The following is a 22,068-nucleotide window of genomic DNA, read 5'->3' as shown; positions in this document are numbered from 1 at the left end:
ATCTGGATCAAAAAAGCGTTGTGCTGCTTTAGAGCGAGTCAGAATCTCATGGGACAGAAAAAAGGCAAACACGTTATTCTGAAATGCCTCACTTAATTTAAACAGTGCCCAACTTGCTGTAAATGTTGTGTAGTGATTTTTTTTTTAATATAGATTGTATGTACTGGTATTATATATTTTTTGTTGTGACTTTCTGTTATGTGGAATGTAATAAACGACAACCAAAACTGTGAGTTATTTCCCCCTTCGTTTTTCAACGACATTTCCATGTTTGTTTTATTTGAAGTGTTTAAAGTTAAATTTCAGTTTTCGTTTGCTTGTTCAGCTACAAAAAGGCACAAGTAAACCTCATGTTATTGCTTTATGAAAACATGTCTATGGTCACTGTTTATTGTGAAGAAACGGCAATGGCAAGGAATGAAAAAAAAGTTAAAAAAATAAATGTTGTTTCAACTTTATGTACTATTTATTTCAGGAATAAACAAAACAACATTTCACTTGAACTGCTATTTGGCATCCTTTGTTTTCTAGTATATTACCTCCTTTCCAAGTAGTTTGTTTCGCCCAGAGATGTATGACTGCTTCACGTGGAAAATCTCCCCTGGAATTCAAATCTTCTTCACCCGAAATATTGTTTGCACAAAAAGTACTCCGTGTAATTTACAGTGGTATCAAATTAGTATTAACTTATGCTGGGTTTAGCTAACTAATCATGCAGGCCCCGGCCTTGGATTGAGCACAATAACAAACAAACAAACAAACAAACAAACACAGCAACACCACTGCACAAACTTGCAGTGCTAAAATAGCCCTTTCAGATTCTAGCTTTTTGCATATGCATGTTCCTGGTCTTTTTGCAAACTGTACACAACAATAATATTAGACAGTGTTACTTTACAGAAATAATTATTTTTAAAGATCACACAAAACAATAGCCCTTTACTGTAGCACATGAAGCAATTCAGAGGTGTTAAAGTAACCAACAGCACCTCCCATGTAATTTCTGAGAGATCGACGTTGCACACACCTATCAAGTTAAAATAATTGTAGCTAAAAAACACACATCTATAAACTGTACCCTTTTGAACTTTTATTAGCCTCATAGGTCTTAAAAGTGCAGTTTTTAAAGAAACCAATTATTTTTAATACATGACATCTGGTACTATGCTAGTTTGAAGAAGTTCTGAGTTTGCTTGCATTCTGCTCAGGAAGTCTTTCACAGCTTTACTGCCTTGATCATAGCAGTGAAAGTAGCAAAAGTGACAAAAGAAAATTCCAAACTACAATACAACTACATAAATAGTCCTGGCAAGAAAAACTCCACAAGTAGAGAGGTACAGTCACATTAGGTCCAGTGTGCAAACTGAGCAGTCCCGTGTCTTTCTTCTCCAAATCCCAGAGCTGAATTTAACAGATCTCCTGGGTTAGTGCTAACCGCTCTACAAACAAATTGAAAACTAGTGACAAGGATGAGGCACGAAGCTATTCTACCCCTCCCCCCAACAAAGTAAATCCCTTCTTTTATTTCTCTTTAAAATTAAAATCAACATCATACATTCTGGCCAGAGCAAACTTAAAACATTAAAAACAAATCTCACCAGCAGAGTAAGAACCCATCAAGTGTAGAAAATGACTGTCTCCTAATTAGTACTCATTACAGATTCCACACACGCAAACAATGCAATGTTCACATTAAACACACAACTGAAAAAATCAATCAATCAATCAAACTATCAAAATGTATATAGCGCCCCCTATACATGTGCATGTCTCTGGGCACTTTACATCATCATAGAACAAAAGCCCTATCAAATAATCTTCGATTTGAACATGGAGATGGAGGAGATGCCTCTGATATCCTTAGGAAGGGAATTCCAAAGCAGAGGGGCTGTATGACTAAGTGCCCGAGTGCCAAATGTAATAGTACCACTAGGAGGGACCACAAGGAGATCAGCCTCAGCAGAACTTTTTATAAGGTGTAATTTTCATTGACAGAAAATCAGAAGAAAAATATGTAAACAAATGCAAACACTATAACATTAGTTTTCAATCAAACTATTGCACTATATAACTGCTCTTATCTGTAATGTGATATTTTATACTATGATGCTTTGTAATGTGATACTTTGTACTGTGATATTTTGTAACAACTGTAAGTTGCCCTGGATAAATTGCCCTGGATTAGCTGATCTAAGAAATGTATTATTATTATTATTATTATTATTATTATTATTATTATTATTATTATTATTATTATTGGTTTGAGGCAAGAGTCGGTGACTTTGTAATAGTAATGTGTGTAAATCTGTCTTTTGAAGTGTTTGGGAAATAAACCTGTGTTCCTTAACAATAATTTGTAAATTTTAGAAAGCATATAGATATGTGACATGACAGCAAACCTATTTTTTACTATCATCTACTGGCATCTACAATGCTGCTGTCCAGACAGAGCTTGCAGGTTTGGTGGTTAATTTATAAGCCTCTGCAGCAGATCTTAAGTTTATTATCCGGAAGCCTTTTGAAAAAAAAATCTGTTTTGCTTCAGCCCTGTGCAACAGAACCTTTGGTTACTGTTTTAGAAAATGTACTGCAAAGTTAAGCCCCTTTCACACTGGCATGCTTTACCCGGGTCGGAACCTACCTGGGACAGGACCCGGAGTCACACGGGTCCGCTTTGTGATTTCACACTGCTTTTCATAAAGCAGGGTTGACCTGGGTAACAGATGCAAGTGCACGTGTATCAATGCCCCGGAAGCAGCTTGTTACGGACGCTTCCAACCAAGCTTCTCTGGATTGAACCGTTGGCCAAGTGTTGATTAGAGCAAATCTTTCTTCATCCCTGCTGCAATCTGGCTCATGGATTGAGAATCCAGTAATGTAATTCATGCTTAAGGCCATTATATTATGCATGAACCATATTTTATTGAGTGTTGGGTGAACATGATAAGCACTACTATGGAAACCTGCATGCATGCCTGTTGGCATTCAGCTGCTTGTAACTGTAAACTGGCTTGTGCTGTAGGGCTGTATAATGACTGCAGGGCACTCATTTCAATCCGAGCACCAGCATATTTGAGGGAGCATGATCTACACTGCAATGTTTAGAGGAAGAAATCTCATTCTCCTGATGAACCTTCCCGAGTAAAAGTCGAAAAAAATAGTTGCCTTGTTTAGTTACCTATGATGTGTGAGAATATGTTGGGGAAATAAAATGCTGCGATGTGGACAACACGGGATACAGCAAAGGTGAAGTAATGTGTTTCATGTGCCTACAGCAAAGGTACGTTGGTTAATAAGCCTGGTAAGTAAAGATCGAAGCAGAAACAGCAATAGAGAATGAAGGGAATTATTGAAAAAGGCCCATCAGAAGATATTAGAGAACTTGTGTTGTTCCAGCTTAAAGTTTTTTGTGTGAAGATATTACAGTGTTCCGGCTTGCATGTCAGCTTTTGCAACATTGTTGCTTCATCATTTAGTGACAAAGGGAAAATGAACCATAACAAGCTCATGGAAATTTAAAATGCAGTTTGCTGAAATCTCTTTGCCTCAACCTGAGACTTGTCCTTGTAGCGATGTCTGTGCAGAACTCCACACAAAGGCATGCTGTAGCAGATTTTAGAACCTCATCCAGAACCTTTTGCAAGTGTAGATATGATATGATGCAGCAGTGAAGTTTTAGTTATTTCTTTATTTATTTTGGTGCCACTGTATATAAATCAGGTGTGATTGTTTTCATTAATAACCAAAGATGTATTTATCCCTCCATTGGAGGGGTGATTTACTCAAGCTGTACAATAAACCACAGCTGGATCATTTAGACTAGAGAATGTTGCAGTGCCGAGGAATCGCCTTGGATTGTATTACCCCTACAGATACATGTATAGGTGATGTAATCAAGGTAGATTGTCTAGTACTGTAAAATGCTCTAAAAATTCAGCTGAGGCTTATCCCAGTTGGGTATATATTGAGTAAAACCCCATGTCAAGAGTCTAAATGTAATGACCAGTTACTGGTGTAGTGGTAAATGTAAAACACTCTGCTCTCTTTCTTGGATCAATACATGCTTTGTGACCAGGCGCCACATGGATCCTTTGTAGTTATTCTTAGGTTAGCGGACCAAGTTCCCTTTCATTTTATTTAATGCATATTGAGTCATTTATCGGAAGCAGAGGCTGGGAATATCAGATGTCGGAGTGAGGATTATCAGTGCAGTTCCAGAGGCATCAGAAAGGTCTGCGTCGGCTCTGCTTTCAACCTTGGGGTGATGTCATCCTACTACATAATTGAATTCTCTCAACAGCTGGGGAATCATATATACAATCAGTGTCCTTTCACAGTGGTTACTAAATTAAATCCAACCGTGTTAACCTTCTCTAGTTTGCAACACCTGCTGTCATTTGTTCCCTCTAAATGAATCACAGTAGGATTTTACTAGCTTCTTGCACCTCTGAAAGCCTGGTTTAACTACATCTTGGGTCACAAGTTGAATTGGTATAGTGCTGGGGAATAGAGTCGCCAGTGGGTAGTGGTATGTCTGTTTCTGCCTGAGGGAGGCCCAGGATAGAATAGCTGATAGTACTGAGGTCAGACTTCTGGAGCAATCTGTGCCTATCAGCACTGAGTTTATAATCCCCAGAAATTCAAAATAAATAAAAAACAGTTGCCGTATTTTTTCGGCTTGTGCTTAAGTTCAGTCAAGCTTGGCTGTGGTTTGAACTTAAGACCCTACCAATATACCATGTAACTTGTAACTAATAAATAAGCGTAATTAGCTTCAAATTATGTTTTTATTTATATTTTACTAATGATGTATACACTTTTCACTTTCTGATCTGTTAAGGTTGGGTTCAGGAGCTGCTGTTCATCTCAAGCTTTGTTTTACTAGACATATGGAACACTAGAACAGCAGGGTCTATATTGTTGTGAGAGACAGCGCCATCTAGTGAACTAGGATAATGGCATGTACTTATCAGCCAATATCAGTATTATCATTATTAAAAATGATCTATAGGGGCTCCCGAGTGGCGCATCCAATAAAAGCACTTGCGTAGAGTGCCGGATGTGCCCTATAGTCTGGACGTCGCGAGTTCGAGTCCAGGCTATTCCTTTGCCGACTGAGGACGGGAGCTCCCAGGGGGTGGCGCTCAATTGACCGAGCGTCGCCCGGGAGGAGGGAGGGTTAGGTCGGCCAGGGTGTCCTCGGCTCACCGCGCACCAGCGACCCCTGTAGTCTGGCCGGGCGCCTGCGGGCTTGCCTGTAAACTGCCCGAGAGCTGCGTTGTCCACCGATGCTGTAGCTCTTGGGTGGCTGCATGGTGAGTCCGCAGTGTGAAAAAAAGCGGTCGGCTGACGGCACACGCTTCGGAGGACAGTGTGTGTTCGTCTTCGCCCTCCCGAGTCAGCGCAGGGGTGGTAGCGGTGAGCTGAGCATAATAAAATAATTGGCCATTCCAAATTGGGAGAAAATGATAAAAATAATTGGCAACGACTAAATTAAAAAAAAAAAAAAAGATCTATAGCGCTTACCTTTTACCTCCCTGTAAAGTTATTTGGGGTGTGGTGTGTTCGATAGAGTCGTACAACATAAACTGTGTCTCTTAGATTTGGTGGAAGAGCTTGATGTCACTTGTTTTGCGTTGTCATTCAGTGAAATAGTGTAGCAATCAGTGTGCATGTTCTCAGTATGGACCGACAGTGAGAATGGGGAAGTGTATTTCAAAATCAATACTGTACATTCCCAAAAGAGCACTGGATAGTGCCAGCATTTTTAAATAAGGCTTGCTGGGTTTTGTCAGTGTTGGGACGAATATTCGGACAAATGTGTTCTGTGGCAAAAATGACCATGTTTGTATTCATTCATATGAAACAATTTATAAATCTGTATCAGTCATGCAAATGATGCTTAAATAAATAGCACACTGTACAGAAGAGTACTGTTTCTCTCCTTTTTAAAATCGTTTGATAAGGTCTCAGGTTCTGTAGGTGTTATCATTATGTTTTCCAGCTAATAAATGAAAGAATCTTGTTTGTTTCATTTTTGAAAGAATAGTATAAACGTGATAAACCCACGTTTTCCCCAGAAGTAGTTTTTGTTTAAAGATTTATTTTGATAAAACAGGAAAGTGAATAATTTCCCTCAGCTGCTGTAAGTGCTGACAGTTGTGGCTTGCTGTTTGTACAGTGTAATGTGTTATGCCAACTTCCCTGTTGGGTAAAGCTGTTCCTTGCTTGTGGGTGTGTCTGTACAAAACAAATGCATTTTAGTGTACTCAAACGTTTGTGAAGTGTACATCCATTTAACAAGCAGCTGAGTCACCTTGATTGTTAGAAATCCTTGTTTACAGACAGGTACAGCAGTAGAAGGCCTGTGCCATGTCTAAACATGCAGGTGGATTGAAGTATGATTCTGTTTTGGGTGGGGTTACCCAGGAAGCTAGTTGCTGGATTTTAAAAACTTGTGATCAGAAGAGAGCACGTTTTGACAAAAAGTGTTTGATGTTGCTCAACGCCTGCATGGATTGCTGTCTGCTTGTTATGAATCCCCTTATGCTTTTCCACAGACTGATGAGCAACCCCCCCCCCTTCCTCTGCCTGGCAAACACAAACAGAATGGTAGTATTTGTAATAAGTCAATGAGCAGGGTTGTGCTGGACCATGTTAGCTGGCTCCAATCGGATGCTCTTCTATTACACAATGAAAAAATAAATCTTAAGCTCTGTTTTAGCATCTCCGATTGAAGCAGAAATGGGGGGGCGGGGGGCCCATAAATTAATTCCGTCAAAACAATTAGTGTAAATGCAGAAAGTCGGGGGGAGGAACTGTAAATTGATTGAGACCATAGGCGCTTAACCCATAGTGCACAGGGGAGGCAAACTAATATATATATATATATATATATTGTAACACAGCAGGGAGGGGGTTAATCCTCCCTGCATGAAAAAATGTGATAATGCACATTTGTTTGTTAATTGTTTTATTGTTAATGATCCCCTGCACCTGGTAGTGATTGTAAATTAGGACCAGGTGCAGGGTATATAAGAGGTGCAGTCAGTCTGCTCAGGGCTGCGGTATAGAAGGAGGCAGGAAGGTGTGCTCTGCTTCCAAGCAGTCGTCAAGGGTGGAAATACTGTGAGTTTTGTGTTGTGGGGAAACGGCTTAGCCGTCCCACTTTATAGTAAAGGTGTTCCTGAGTTTTAGTTAGCGCTCCGAAGGAGCTAGGTGTTTGTTTTGTATTTTGTTTATTATTTGTATTATTAAAAGTGCGCGGAAGCGCTGAACCCCCAATTTCTGTGTCTGGGTCAATTTTTAAAGGGGCAACGAACCTAAGTGGGGGCAAGTTATCACAACGTGGTGTCAGAAGCTGTGGGCGCCCCTACGACCCAGTAAAAGAAGAAATGGATTTTAAAGAATTGATCGAGAAGATCAACAGAAACACCGCTGCTCAAGTGGAGCAGAACAAGATGTGGAGAGTGGAGTTAGGCTTGCCGGAGCGGGAGCCTACAGAGCAGGACTTGCTGCTCCAGAAATGGGAGGTAGAGCAGCTGTCCCAAGAGCCAGAGAGGGTGGAGCTGTCCCGAGAGCCAGAAGGGGTGGAGCTGTCCCGAGAGCCAGAAGGGGTGGAGCTGCCAACCCAAGAGCCAGAGGGCGTGGAGCTGCAGTCTCGGGAGCCAGAGGGGCTGGAGCTGCCGTCTCGGGAGCCAGAAGAGGTGAGGGAGTCACCGACACCACAGCCCCGACCACCACCCCTGGAAACCAGTCCGGTGCTGCCGGGCACGTTCCCTTGCCCCGTGCTTGTGGACACCCTGCCGGAGTGCATGGACCTCCCTGTGCTCGACCTCGTTCCCAGGTCGGGGCACCACCAGGCACAGTTGCTCACCTGGTCCCTTGCTCCGCTCCCCCTGAAACCTCAGACGTCACGACACGGTCGTGTGACGTCACTGGCGTTCCCCCTTCCTCCCGCTGTGTTCCCCCTGGACTCTCAGAGGTCGCTGCGCCGGTCCCGTGGCTCACACCTCTGCCTGTCGCTGCACCGTCCAGGTTACCGGCCTATGCGTCGGTCGCCCCTGGCAAGCCGTTTGGGTCCCTACTCGCCGGATCGCGGTCCCTTCCTCTGGGCACCGGACTTCAAAGGGGGGGGGGGGGGAGAATGTGGCCTTGGAATGGCCGATCAGTGCTGTGCACTTAAGGGGGGGGAAGTGTAACACAGCAGGGAGGGGGTTAATCCTCCCTGCATGAAAAAATGTGATAATGCACATTTGTTTGTTAATTGTTTTATTGTTAATGATCCCCTGCACCTGGTAGTGATTGTAAATTAGGACCAGGTGCAGGGTATATAAGAGGTGCAGTCAGTCTGCTCAGGGCTGCGGTATAGAAGGAGGCAGGAAGGTGTGCTCTGCTTCCAAGCAGTCGTCAAGGGTGGAAATACTGTGAGTTTTGTGTTGTGGGGAAATGGCTTAGCCGTCCCACTTTATAGTAAAGGTGTTCCTGAGTTTTAGTTAGCGCTCCGAAGGAGCTAGGTGTTTGTTTTGTATTTTGTTTATTATTTGTATTATTAAAAGTGTGCGGAAGCGCTGAACCCCCAATTTCTGTGTCTGGGTCAATTTTTAAAGGGGCAACGAACCTAAGTGGGGGCAAGTTATCACAAAATATATATATATATATATATATATATATATATATATATATATATAAAATTGCCCAGTGTACACTATCAAGCCTGCCTGCAAGCCAGTGGCCGAGGCATCTGTTATACGCCTTTGCACTACTCGCCCTGCTCCCAATTTTGCAGGACTCGTCTAGGAAGGGAACACTTAAGGCCTACCTGGCAGCTATTTTGGCTTGCCATATTTAAATTGACTCAGTCTGCCCAGTAGCACACTTCCTGGTGGGATAGTTTTTTTTTAAGGGTACTCAGAGGTTAAGACCCCCTAGAAAGGACCGTGCCCCTCGTTGGCGGCTCAGTGTAGTGCTGGCAAGCCCCTCCTCCATTCAGTAGAGCTAAAATTCCTGGCCTTAGAGACAGCTTTACTGCTTGCTATTCCCACCACCAAGCGCTTAGGTGAAATGCAAGCATTCTCAACGGTGAAAGCCTGTTTGTTTGTTTTTTTGCAGAGACCAGAACTAAGTTTACTCTCCACGCGAATCCTGCTTTTCTCCCTAAAAGCATTTCTGCTTTCCATATCAACCAGTCAATGGAATTGGAGGCCACTGACGTAATAGCATCAGCAGACAGGAACTCAGTAACTGTTTTGATGTTTGGAGAGGCTAGAGGCAAGCTAATCCTCTATTAAAGCCAAGTTTAACCCTGTATTTGGGCTGACCTTAATTAACAATTTTCTTTGTTTGTACTTTTGAAGAGCTACGTTTATTTTTCCACATTTTATTGTTGTTGTTTTGATAATAAAAGTTCAAATCTTACATCTTGCATTGCTTTCAGCTCACCATTACAACTGTTTGGCAACCTCACAGTGTTGAATATAGAGGTCACCTGTGGTGTTTATGCAGTAGTTTAAGCACAGTGCAAGGTCATTTGTTCAATGTTTATTCTTTTCCATGTGCACATAAATGTTGTGCGCATTAAGTCTCACACACATTAATGTAGTATATCATAAAACAGTAACAGCACTTGGAGGGCTTCTAACTGATGAAGTTAGGAGGGAACTGCAAAAACAAAATGCCCCTTGAGGTGAACAGTTTATGAAAGAGCTCTGTGATCCAGCAATGTGGTCCCAGAGCTCTGGAGCATGGGAATAAATGGGTCCCCTACACCAGTGCTTCAATAAACTTAAAATGGCATCAGTTTGCAGTGTTGTTTTGTTCTCCAGGCATGTTGTTCATTAGTCACGGTCTGCGTGGTGTTGATCGATACCAGACTAGTGTTGGAGCTGAAACATTGCAAACAATCAGTGTGAACCTTGTCACCTTTCACAAGGATGGAGGCCTCTTTTGTCTGAAAGGCTGCATTGATCATTATGCCTCACCGTGGCTCATCGGAGCAGCATCGGCCATTAGCAGCTCTTGCTGGTACCCAGGAGAACATGCAGTCCTCACTTAAAGGAAATGGTACAGGCCGGCACACTGACAGAACAGAGCTACTGAAAAGCTTGCTGCCAGATAGTCTTTTATGACAAGCACCCTAAACTAGAAGTGTGTGACTAATTATGGAGTCAAGATCTTGCAGTAGAATGGTATCTGCTGTTAAACCATAACTTTAAACACAAACATCTGGTTTCAAGGGCCTCGATTTAGCACTACCTTCCCTAAATTAACATTAGGTAGTCCAAGATTAGCGCTAATCTGGGCCTGTGAAACCAGTCCTTAATCATTTATTCTGAGAAACTTTATGAAGGGTGACCAGGTGGTACTGCTGGATAATTGACTAGCCTTTTGTACCTTCATCTCTGTTGCTATATAGGTTTGAATCCATCTCAGTTCCCAAATGGAATGATGAAAAGTTCTCTGTTTGTTTATTCTTGTGGTCCACATCATGAAGCCACCACACAATTTTCTGCACAATTCTCAGTCTCTACTTGAGAGACCCAGTCTGAGTGACAGACAAGGGATATTCAGATCATATAGTGATGGCTGTAACTACCTATGAGGACTCAGAGGCCGTGACCTCGGTTGTTTGTTTTTTTGCATCATCAATGCTGATGCTCATGTAAATATTCTGGTAAAGTACAAAAGACTTCTTCATTTTCTCTGTTGGTTTGCCGTATAACACAGATTTGGAGATTGAATAGTAAATACCAAGCAGTCATATAAATACTGCCAACTATAGCTTGAAACCCGAGTTGTCAGCTCTGGTTACGACGCTGCATATAGTTATTGTTGTAGATTAGAGTAAAGCCATATAAAATGTCAAATACATTAGACGACAGGTTAGATTTATGTAAGTATTTCATTTTCTGGTACCCTGTTAACTGCAGCACTCACCCAGACATTTGATTCACATGTGATTTGTAATCACTAATTGCCTAAACTCTGATAATAAAGAGGCCTCACTTATTTCAGTAATTAATTGCTTGGTACGACAAGACATAATGACCTATTGAAGTTGTCAGGTTTGGGATTGGAAGGTATAAGTATTATTAGAGTGCTTTCAAAAAGTTATATATATGAACCCCAGTTAAAATATGTATGCAATGCCACCCATTGATCTTTTTTTGGTAAATAACTTGGTGTGTGTCAAATAATCCTAATGATACTAGGTTATTTACAGCAATTCCCCACTTATCGTTTATCCCTTATGTCAGGGATTGGCAAATCTGGCACTTCCTGACCAGGTCTTTGTTTCAACATTTCTGATTATTTAATAGAACCAAACAGCTCCTAAAACAGGTAACTAGTTCATTAACATGAAAGCTGGCCTTCCAGGAACGGAGTTGCTCGTGCCTGCCTTTTGTAACTGTGAAATGGGTTCCCTGAGGCTTGTCTGGGAGATCTCCTCCTAATCGCCTGTCTCCTCTTCCCCACCAGCAGAGAGAAGCTCTGAGGCCAGCCTGTGGAGATGACGGAGTACAAGCTAGTGGTGGTGGGAGCTGGTGGTGTGGGGAAGAGCGCACTAACCATCCAGCTCATCCAGAACCACTTTGTAGATGAATATGATCCAACGATAGAGGTATGTACAATAACACTGTGAAGACAACCTGGCCTGTACAGTAACACTGTGAAGACAACCTGACCAGCATTTGGGCCTTCATCAGTGTTTGGATATAAACATAATATAACATTACTTGCAAATACAGTGAAACCTGCTTAATATTGCCAATCAACAAAATGTGACCTTTTATAGGGGAAACGTTTTGGCCTTACTACTGAGGGGACATGTGTCAGAGAATTTTACTTTATATTATTTATTTCATGCAAACTGATTTAATTTACTGTTTTTGTTTCTAATAGACATAAAAAAATGTAAATCAAATAGGCTACATTTTGTTGTATCCACATTTTCAGAGGGTGTTCGTTTAAAAAAAAAAAATAATAATAATAATTTTGAAAAGATAGCTAGATGTGGTTTGTAGTTTACAGCGTGTTGGTCGTGTTACAGTTCATTTAACAGTGTCTTTGGGACTGCAGATGGTTGCCTTAGTACTGAATACAGGGGTGGCCTAATATTGAATATTGCCTTTAATAGGAGCATAATGGGACTAAAATAGTGATCCTAATTTACTGAACCTTCAGCAAGTTTTTATTTCACTTAAGAAAGCAGTGTTAGACAGAGACATTGTTAGTATCTGTTTCTTCTCATGTTTTTGCTTGCTGTAAGTAGCTCAAATCTTCAAAAGAAAAATGCACAAAAAAACATTGCCTGTATTTCTCACTACATGGAACTGGACAAGTCACTTTATAACAAGTCTATTCTAAAAATGACTATTTATTAAACTGAGTATACACCAATTGTTACTGTATTAATGGACACAACACCATTCTTCATATTTTTTTTATTTTCACTAAATATTTTATACTTTTTATTGGGGTACGCTATGGAGACAGAAAACTACAGCCCACACAATTATCACAGTAATCACGTAAATGATGTTAAAACAGCAGGCAGAAATGCTGTTCTCTGCTTGGTCGATCACACATTCCACCAATTGAAACATTTCACAACATCACCACTGCTGGAGCCTTTTCACAAAATATTGATAACACCGTGTAACAATTTTTTATTTTTTTTGGTTCCTGGGTAGTAAGTGTTATTTCCTAATTGCTTATGCTTCAAAAGTATAGAAAATGGCTATTATTCCCCACAAACTTTGCTTTTGTGACCAGGACAGTGATATTTTGAAATTTACCTATTTCCAATGAGAAAACGGGCGAATTTGTGTCTTTTCGTTCACATAAAGTCAGAAAAAAACAACATATGAATCCAAATTAACATGTATTTATACTAAAGTAATACAAAAATGACTACAAAAGATTTAGAAGTGAGTAGTTTTTTGAGATTTACGATTATACTGTAAATCACTTTTACGAATCAGCCCCCAAATGTAGTCTCCCATCATGTTCTCTACACAAACATGTGCACCGTCCTCTCTCAATAACATTACAGCAATCATCTTTTTAGCAACTGTTCTTAATAATCAATCCAAATATTCTCCAGTAAAATGTAATTGTATTAAAATATACATAGAATCAGTAGTTATTATTTCTATTTGTAATATAATTAATATAGTTCCTCTCACTCGAACATTCTTTTTTAAAACAGTGGCAGAACACACCAATGAAAATATTATCAGGAGTATAAATTATCAGGAGTGGAAGTCTCTTATTTGTGTGTTGGTAAGCAACGATGGTAAATGCCATTTTCTAATCGATTTATGGTACAGTGTGTTGTGATGTGCCTCGTAATGCTCACAGCTGCTGTGATATTTCAGCCTGTTTTTTTTTTTTTTTAAATTTAGTCGTTGCCAATTAGTTTTTATTATTTTCTCCCCAATTTGAAATGCCCAATTATTTTTAGGCTCAGCTCACCGCTACCACCCCTGCGCTGACTCGGGAGGGGCGAAGATGAACACACGCTGTCCTCCGAAGCATGTACCGTCAGCCGCCCGCTTCTTTACACACTGCGAACTCACCGTGCGGCCGCCTCAGATCTACAGCGTCGGAGGACAATGCAGCTCTGGGCAGCTTACAGGCAAGCCCGCAAGCGCCCGGCCAGACCACAGAGGTCGCAGGTGCGCGGTGAGCCGAGGACACTCTGGCCTACCTAACCCTCCCTCCCCCCGGGCGACGCTCGGCCAATTGAACGCCTCCCCCTGGGAGCTCCCGTCCACGGTCGGCTGTGGAATAGCCTGGACTCGAACCGGCGACGTCCAGGCTATAGAGCGCATCCTGCACTCTAGTGAGTGCTTTTACTGGATGCGCCACTCGGGAGCCCCATATATTTCAGCCTGTTTTACCATAATTCTTAATTATTTGCCTGTTTCTCCCTTGTTGGTAGATCTCTCACATTTTTTTTTGTTTTGTTTCTGTTTTGTCTACCCCTACACTCCAAGCATCTCTTTTCAGCCAAATCAGTTGTCTACAGAGAGAGAAAGCAAACATTTCTGTTGCAAGGGCACTGATCCTGTTTAGCTTAAATGCCTGTCAGAAACGCTTTAATTGATAATTATACAGTTATCAATATGTTTTCACTACAAAAAATAAGCTAGAGCTATTAAACCCACAGTAGTGCTGAATTATGAAAAACTAAAGGTAATGTATTCAATTCAATGACAAAACATTGCGAATAGTAGTCCTTCTCAAGATATGAGTCATTGAGTTGCTTTTAGTATTTATAAAAAATATAATCTAGACTAAACAGACTTGATAATATCATGGCTACCTCTGAGTACACCATGTGTGGTGGAGTTGGGGAAGTGAACTTCAGACGACTTTGAAGAACAATACCAAATCTAAAATCTCTCTCTGACCTTTGATCATTTCTTTTTTTTATTTATTTCTACTCTTTAAGAATTCTATTTCACATGCATTAGGAACAGACAGTGGTTAGTTTGTAAGTTAACTACTAGATAGTATAACTAGAATTCTTTCATATTAAATAATTAAGTATTTGTATCATATCATGTTTTTATTTATTTTGCATATAGCATAATGGGATCAATTTAATTGACAGATCTATATACTACCATTATTTAATAGGACCAAACCTGTGTGGATCAAATATGTATAAAAAGAGAATTCTTGTTATGTTAATTCTAAAGAAATATTACATTATAGAATAGACTTCTTTTTCATAATTAGATTTTTATATTTGTCCTTTACAGCAGCGGTTCTCAAATTTTTTGGGCCGCGCCCCACTTCCTTTTGTCTGTGGTACCTGACGCCCCCCCCCCAACACACACACACACACACACACATACATGTGGTAAAAAAAAGCTTGCGGCTTCTCTGTATGTCACTGCTGTTTTTTTGGTGTTTTTTGCACGAACCAGCCACTGATCCATCGTAATAAAAGCAAACTTAACACTGCAGTTTACCGAGTGTGACCAACACTTAATACATAGTAAACTGATGAACAACATATATTACCAGGTGACACAGACTTCATCCAAAAATATGCAGGCTTAAAAGGCAGCAGTCAGATGCACAGCACCATCTACAGACTTTGACATGTGGGACAGAATGTCCAGCTAAATATTATAAAAACCTTTAACAGGAATAACTCTTACATATACTTCCCCCTTTGTTGGAAGAAACATCCTTGTTTCTAAAGGTAACAACAAAACATCCATTAGTGAACTTTATCTACAATTATTATGCAAATAGTTGATTTATTTTAAATAGAAAAGTGATATGCAATGGAGAACAAAACAAAGAAATCAATAAACATGTCCTTTGCAGTCCATATGGAAAAGAATGTGTCTTTATAAAGCAACATGTCTTTAAGATAGTGAGGCTGTGGAACACTAGCAGGAGCAACCTGAGGTTGAGTTATGGCATGCCTCATGGGAAGCAGAACCCGGGCTGGTTCTGGTGCCAGTGCTTGAGGACGTGGTTAGTAAGATCCTGACAGAGCTGGAAGGAACAGCAATGCTGGTGCTAGGTACTGAGGGGGCAGAACCTGGAGTGCCTGGCGAAGAACATTCAGACCACAGAGAATTGTACGGCTTCATGCGCTTGTAATGCAGGATTTATGAAGTAGCCTCTGGCTCCCTTAAGTTCTGAAGTTCATAATTCACTCCTGTTTCTCTGCTGTTGGCTTCGACTCATTTAAGTACTTTGTACGGTCCTTTCCAATGCGGTGAAAGCTTATTACGAGCTTAGCTGAGTCATAAATCCACACGAGATCCCTGGATGCATATGGCTCGTGACGCATGTTCCAGTCATGATAAAGCTTTTTGATTTGCCCTAGCTATGTCACTGTTTTCAGTCACTGTTTTAAAAGATGAGTGTAGCTTTCTCACCAATTATCAGCAGAATTTAGCCCTTTACCTGTTACTGCATTCAAGTGCAACCGCCCATTAATCAATCTCTTCTACAAGGTTACTATGGTTATTTGTTTACCATATTTCATTCCATACATTTCTGCACGTGCTTTATCTCTTCAGTCATTTTAACCAATACATTTTAGTCTCGTATGATATTTCCAATACATTTTCATCCTACACCCTAATCACTGCTTTGACCCACAAGGATGTAAAGCAGTAACAGACTTGGAAGACAATCATACTGAACACATTTTTAACCTTGTGTAGTACCAGATATCATGTTTTAAGATTACAATACTTGTTTACTGTGTGTTTCTTTCAAACTGCACATTTTGAGATAGTGAACCAAGTGCATGCCAGGCAGGATTTGTGGACTTATTTTGTTAGCTATACCTACTGCAAGCTCCCAGTAAAACCTGGAATGGATCAATCAGCTGTGCAATGTCTTGTTTCCTGCTATAACCTGACACAGAAATGAAGGCCATGATTTGAAAAGGGTGTGAATGGCAGGGCTTGCCACTTCACTGTCCACCACATATCATTAATAGCCCGAGCCATCCTTTTAACTCTGATCAAGATGTGCCCACAGTGTTCAAAGTGTTCTCTTCAAGACTTACTAGTCATCATGCATCTGCTTGAACACTCATTAGAACTAATGGGTTTTGCATTTACTGGCTAGCTTTTTTTCTCTGTTTTGCTTTTTACTAACCATATCATAAATCACGTGACCTGGACAGTGTGCTTCCTCCAGACCAGCATTTTGCCTTTGTACGCCCCAGAATCTGGTTTCTACAAGAAGCAAACATTCAGCCTCAGATCAACCAGGGAATAATTGTCTGAAAGCATTTCCTTTCGTATTGCAATATGACAAGCACATTGTAGTCAATGTCCTTTTGTTGCACAGCATTACACTGTCTCAGCAGAGTCCTGTTATTAAACTCTCTGATTTACCTTGCGCTCTAAAGTTAAATTAGGCAGGACGTTTTACATTCTGTGTCAGTGGCACTGCAATACTTCAACTTAAACTACAGGAGAGGATACACCATTAACTTTCATAGAGTGAAATAACCACAGCACTCTGTGAACCTATTCTGTTAATATAACAAGTATGGAATAGAAAATATGTTAATATACCGTACCTAATCTGAAGTTGGAGAATTACCTACCTTACATTAAACTCCAAGCATCTGCTTGGAAACTAAGCGTCATTGTGTCATTGGATTCGAAATGAATGCAAGATACAAAAAGGATATTGCTGCTCTAGAAAGAGTGCAAAGAAGAGCAACCAGAATTATCCCGGGTTTAAAAGGCATGTTGTATGCAGACAGGCTAAAAGAATTGAATCTATTCAGTCTTGAACAAAGAAGACTACGTGGCGATTTGATGCAAGCATTCAAAATCCTAAAAGGTGTAGACAAAGTTGACCCAGGGGACTTTTTTGACCTGAAAAAAGAAACAAGGGCCAGGGGTCACAAATGGAGATTAGATAAAGGGGCATTCAGAACAGAAAATAGGAGGCACTTTTTTACACAGAGAATTGTGAGGGTCTGGAACCAACTCCTCCTCTCGTTTGTAAACTTTCTTATGTTCTTAAGATAGGTTACAAAATGAGATCTGGTATGAAAAATATTTACTCAGAGCCATGAGTTTTTGTATTATTTTACATACAGAACAATAAACTAATAACAGATAGCCTGTTCAGAATAAACAAAATAACACTAATGCCAGAAAATATTTCCCGCTAAAGGATTCATCAAACCTTCAATTCATAACCTGGAAATAAAAGGAGAAGCCTTTCTGTCAATATTAACCTGAAATAGTTAAGATAATGCAATTTTGTAACTGATAATCTGTATATTCCTAAACTACTGGTTTATTGTACCGGTAAGTGAAATACAGAGACAATTCTGATACAAAGGCTCTTATACATGTTCGTTCTGACTGTGTCATGTACAGCTGTGTAGTAAGGTAGTAATTAATCTATAATCAAAAAGACCAATGTTACAGCGAATGACACATTAATTGGAATTAATACATTTAATTTCAAAACTGTGTTTGCAGAAACATATGTTTTTGATGGTTAATTTGAAGGATAATTTTATATTAAACAGAGCTAACAAAAAAAAATCCAATACATCTTCTCTACGTGTATTACTATCACTTTGTAGATATCACATTTTCTTGCATGAAAGTGCACACGTTGTGTTGAACGTGGATATGATTTTTAATGGTATTTTTTTCATAGCATTTGTAAACGATAAAACTCTTCCGCTCTTTTCTGTACTGCACTTCCTGTTGAAGGAATGTATCTGACACCCCTGAGTTGCTTCTGGAAGTTTTAGGAACATTTTTTTTTTTTTTTTTTTGTGAGTGCAATTTATTTTAAATTGAGATTTCTCTAGAAAAACAAAAAAACATTCTGAATGCTATTTATTTTTGTTAAACTCCCAGATGCTAGATGCTAGATGCTTTTTCTATTACTTATGAAGTTAAACCAGAAGTGTTGCATTGAAGTAGCAAGGAGTGTTTGATATATTCTTCACCAACAGCTTCAAATAAATTACAATTAAAAAATCAAATTCTCTTTTCTCATAATGTGTGCGTTTTTCATATAGGAAAATCTGAGACCTGCAAAATGATTTTTTTTATTAAGTATTTTGTTTGTACTGTTTACTTTAAGAGCTTCTACAGCTATCTCAGGAGTTTCTTGCTAGTTCTGCTACATTAGAAAACTTAGCATGGGGTGAACTATTATTTAAGTTACAAAGTACAAATCTTAGTACATCGTATTATTAGCAACCATTGCAAAATCTGTTCAAACTAATAGTACACTTGTAGGTGTTTAGGATGTGTGCTGTTTAAAAAACAAAAACCTAACAATGTAGCATATTTCTCAAACACATAGCCAACTTTTAGACTGTAGGGTCATATCTTACAAGCTGCTGATCTGTGATTCCCCCATTAGAGTAGTTGGTGTCTAACAAGCTTCTTCCTCATTTTGTCTGTGCCGACAGGACTCCTATAGAAAACAGGTAGTGATTGATGGAGAGACGTGTTTGTTAGATATCTTGGACACTGCGGGTCAAGAGGAGTACAGTGCAATGAGGGACCAGTACATGCGGACAGGAGAGGGCTTCCTGTGTGTCTTTGCCATTAACAACACCAAATCCTTTGAAGACATCCATCAGTACAGGTCTGTATTCATGGCTTCTCTTGAACTGCCCCCATAATGAAGGTTCCTCTGCAAGCAGACCCAGAGCCGCTATTCCAACGATACTTCAGTTACTTAACAAGACACGAGCCTGACCCGTTATCATATCATAATCAGGGAGTCTCTTGTATAACCATTTTTAATGAAAAAGTGTGGGGGGCCCTAAATGGCTCACACCACCTCCATTTTGGTTCTGCTCAGATCTGTTGTTCATCTACCAAAGCTGTCCACGCTCTGTCTGCACAGACCGTGACGTTTCGTGCAGACTCCCATCTGCAGTCTAGTCAGCAAAAAAGTGTCGTGAACGCACCCAGTGTGAAGGCTAGTGCCAAGGAAGAGACTTGAGGGGAACCCGAGGAAAGGTACTGTGATACTTGAAGAAGTATATGGGTTTTGTGGCTGGAAAGCTGCCTCATTTTTACAGCACACGTGGATAATGAGAACCGTCCATTTTTCCTTTGGTATTTGCTCACCCTTCACTCATTTACCTCCTGGCTTGTAGAACACAGGGGTGGTCAGTGGCTCTTTTATATAGCCAGGCGCTCAACCGAGGCACGCCCAGCAGCCGCTCGGGGATTTGCACGTCTCATACAGAGCTTCCCATTTCCTCCTGCAGAACCACGCATGCGCTTGAGAAGCCAGCGCTACACGTCGCTTGAAGCTTGTCTGGAGAATCCGAAGTGCCAGGACTGAAGTGCCTTCCTTGTTCCATTAAAATCGTGACAATGTGACTTTTCAACTCTGCCAGGTCAATTTAATCTCTCTGCCTACATATGATGAAAAGTCACATTGTCACATGATTGAATAGAATCAGGAAGGCTGTTGTCCCAGCAGTTAGGATTCTCCACACAAGCTCAAAGCCAGGCAAAGGCAGAGATAGAGAACAATAGTAATAACTCAATAGAGAAGCAACAGAACCCAGAGCCACTCAGAATGCTGTTTGCTGTTTTTGCTGTTTTTTGTACAAATTGGGGTGATTATTATATCACACATCCTGGGTCAAAATGGCTCGGGCAGGTGTAGGCAACATTATAAAACAAAGGTTGCTATATCAGAATTATGTTTTACTATACTGAAAGAAACTCAGTAAATTCAATGTCAAATGTTTAAACTATAAGTCTCTCAATGTAAGACATGTAGTTGTCTATGCAGCTAATGCATAATCAATAAATGAAAGGAAAAATCAAAAAAATTGGTTGGGCAAAAAAGGATTATGGGAACTGCAATGCTTATACACTCCAGAAAGGGGGCACTAGAGGGGATTGAGACACTATGACAAGCTGGAATACTGTTGAATCCCAAGCAGAGTAAAATTATTTTAAAGCTGTGTTTAGTAATCCATCTCGTGGATCTAAAATAGATATAGAAACGATTAAACCATGCAGTGAAAGTCAGTTTCAGCTGCTGGTATATTTCACTGGGGTGGGGGAGGTGGGGAAAAGATTGCCCGTGGGGGCCCTGAGCTAAGAGTGATGTAATCCTGTACCATTTATCATGGTTAAAGAAAGCTTATCTTGTAATTGATAAGATTACTCTGAAGTACCAGTGAAATCGATCCTGATTCAATTAGAGGGAGAGACACCTCAAGGAAAAGATGGATGAGAAGAATCACTTACACAGATAGCCAGATGTACTCCCATCGCATTTCATCAAGTGTTTTAACACTGTAGAAGGCCCTTAGCAGTGTATGCCTTTATAAAGAAATGCAGGGATCATAAAGTGAATTCCAAAACCCATCAATGATTTGCAGTGAATGGTACTAAAGCACCTACAATCACCACAAAATCAAGCAGTACTGTATTATATATTATTATTATTATTTGTTTATTTAGCAGACGCCTTTATCCAAGGCGACTTACAGAGACTAGGGTGTGTGAACTATGCATCAGCTGCAGAGTCACTTACAATTACGTCTCACCCGAAAGACGGAACACAAGGAGGTTAAGTGACTTGCTCAGGATCACACAACGAGTCAGTGGCTGAGGTGGGATTTGAACCGGGGACCACCTGGTTACAAGCCCTTTTCTTTAACCACTGGACCACACAGCCTCCTGTGTGTATACATTAAAGTGTTACAGAACACCCTGCAAAGTTTACAAGAAATGCAGCGTTACCATAGCTGTGTACTGTATTGATGGAATCACGGCATTACTGTATATTTTTACATATACATTACTGTATCTACATATATACGGTACCATAACAATAGCACAGGCACAGTGCTCTCATCTCCAACTAAATCCTGGTACCACCTTAGGGTTTCCCACCTCACGTAAACTTGTCAGATCTCACTATGCATCAAGTGAGTGTTGCTAGTGTTGCTTTTGATCACGTGTGCCTGTACAGTACAGCATGAATTCAAGCAAAAAGAAAGTCTGCAAAAGTTTTTTTTAAAAGTTATGTTTGTCAGAGGGCTTGGTAGTTTCTGAAAAATGTAGCGAGCGCATTGTTGTGTCTAGGCTCACTTTATTTACTGTGAAAATGTATAGTGTAAAAGCACTGTCAGTCTACTGGACATGATTCTTTGTGATTTACTGTAAAATATTTATATAAAATTGACATTTATAAAAGAATGCTAGTTATTTCACATTTCTGCAATTTCAAATCGGTGTTTTTATGAAATAAGAAAATGAATTAGTTTAATGACCACAATTAAAAAGTCACTAGAACTACATTTCCCTGATTTTCTTCGTGCTTTGGCTGCAGTTGAGTTGGCCTTTTATGGTCAAATATTAACTTAGAAATTAGTGTCGGTGGTAACACTAAGAATAGCATTACGAAGCACCAAGTTATGTTTGTCAGTGCTATAGATAAAAAATAAATATGCAACACTGCAACATTTAATAAAACACAAATCTCTACAAATCTATTGATGTTTGCTATAAGTGCTTTTTACATCCTCCTAGTAATGTATTTCAGAGT

General features: G+C 40.1%; 1 protein-coding gene across 4 annotated transcripts in view; it reads left to right on the top strand.

The window, feature by feature from the left end:
* The window catches only part of LOC117431924 (GTPase HRas), a 46,868-nt gene that overhangs the window by 13,709 nt on the left and 11,091 nt on the right, over nt 1-22,068 (top strand). For 2 of the 4 annotated variants that reach the window (XM_059002023.1, XM_034053198.3), the window contains 2 exons: nt 11,479-11,620; nt 18,950-19,128. In XM_059002023.1, coding sequence (XP_058858006.1) covers nt 11,510-11,620; nt 18,950-19,128 — 290 coding nt within the window. In that variant the 5' untranslated portion in view covers nt 11,479-11,509. The remainder of the gene's footprint in view (nt 1-11,478; nt 11,621-18,949; nt 19,129-22,068) is intronic. The other 2 variants (XM_059002025.1, XM_059002022.1) reach the window with 1 other exon arrangement.

The sequence above is a fragment of the Acipenser ruthenus genome, chromosome 27, assembly GCF_902713425.1.
Source record: "Acipenser ruthenus chromosome 27, fAciRut3.2 maternal haplotype, whole genome shotgun sequence".
Lineage (NCBI taxonomy): Eukaryota > Metazoa > Chordata > Actinopteri > Acipenseriformes > Acipenseridae > Acipenser > Acipenser ruthenus.
The sequence above is the reverse complement of the archived record's forward strand: the minus strand, read 5'-3'. Positions and strand labels throughout refer to the sequence as shown.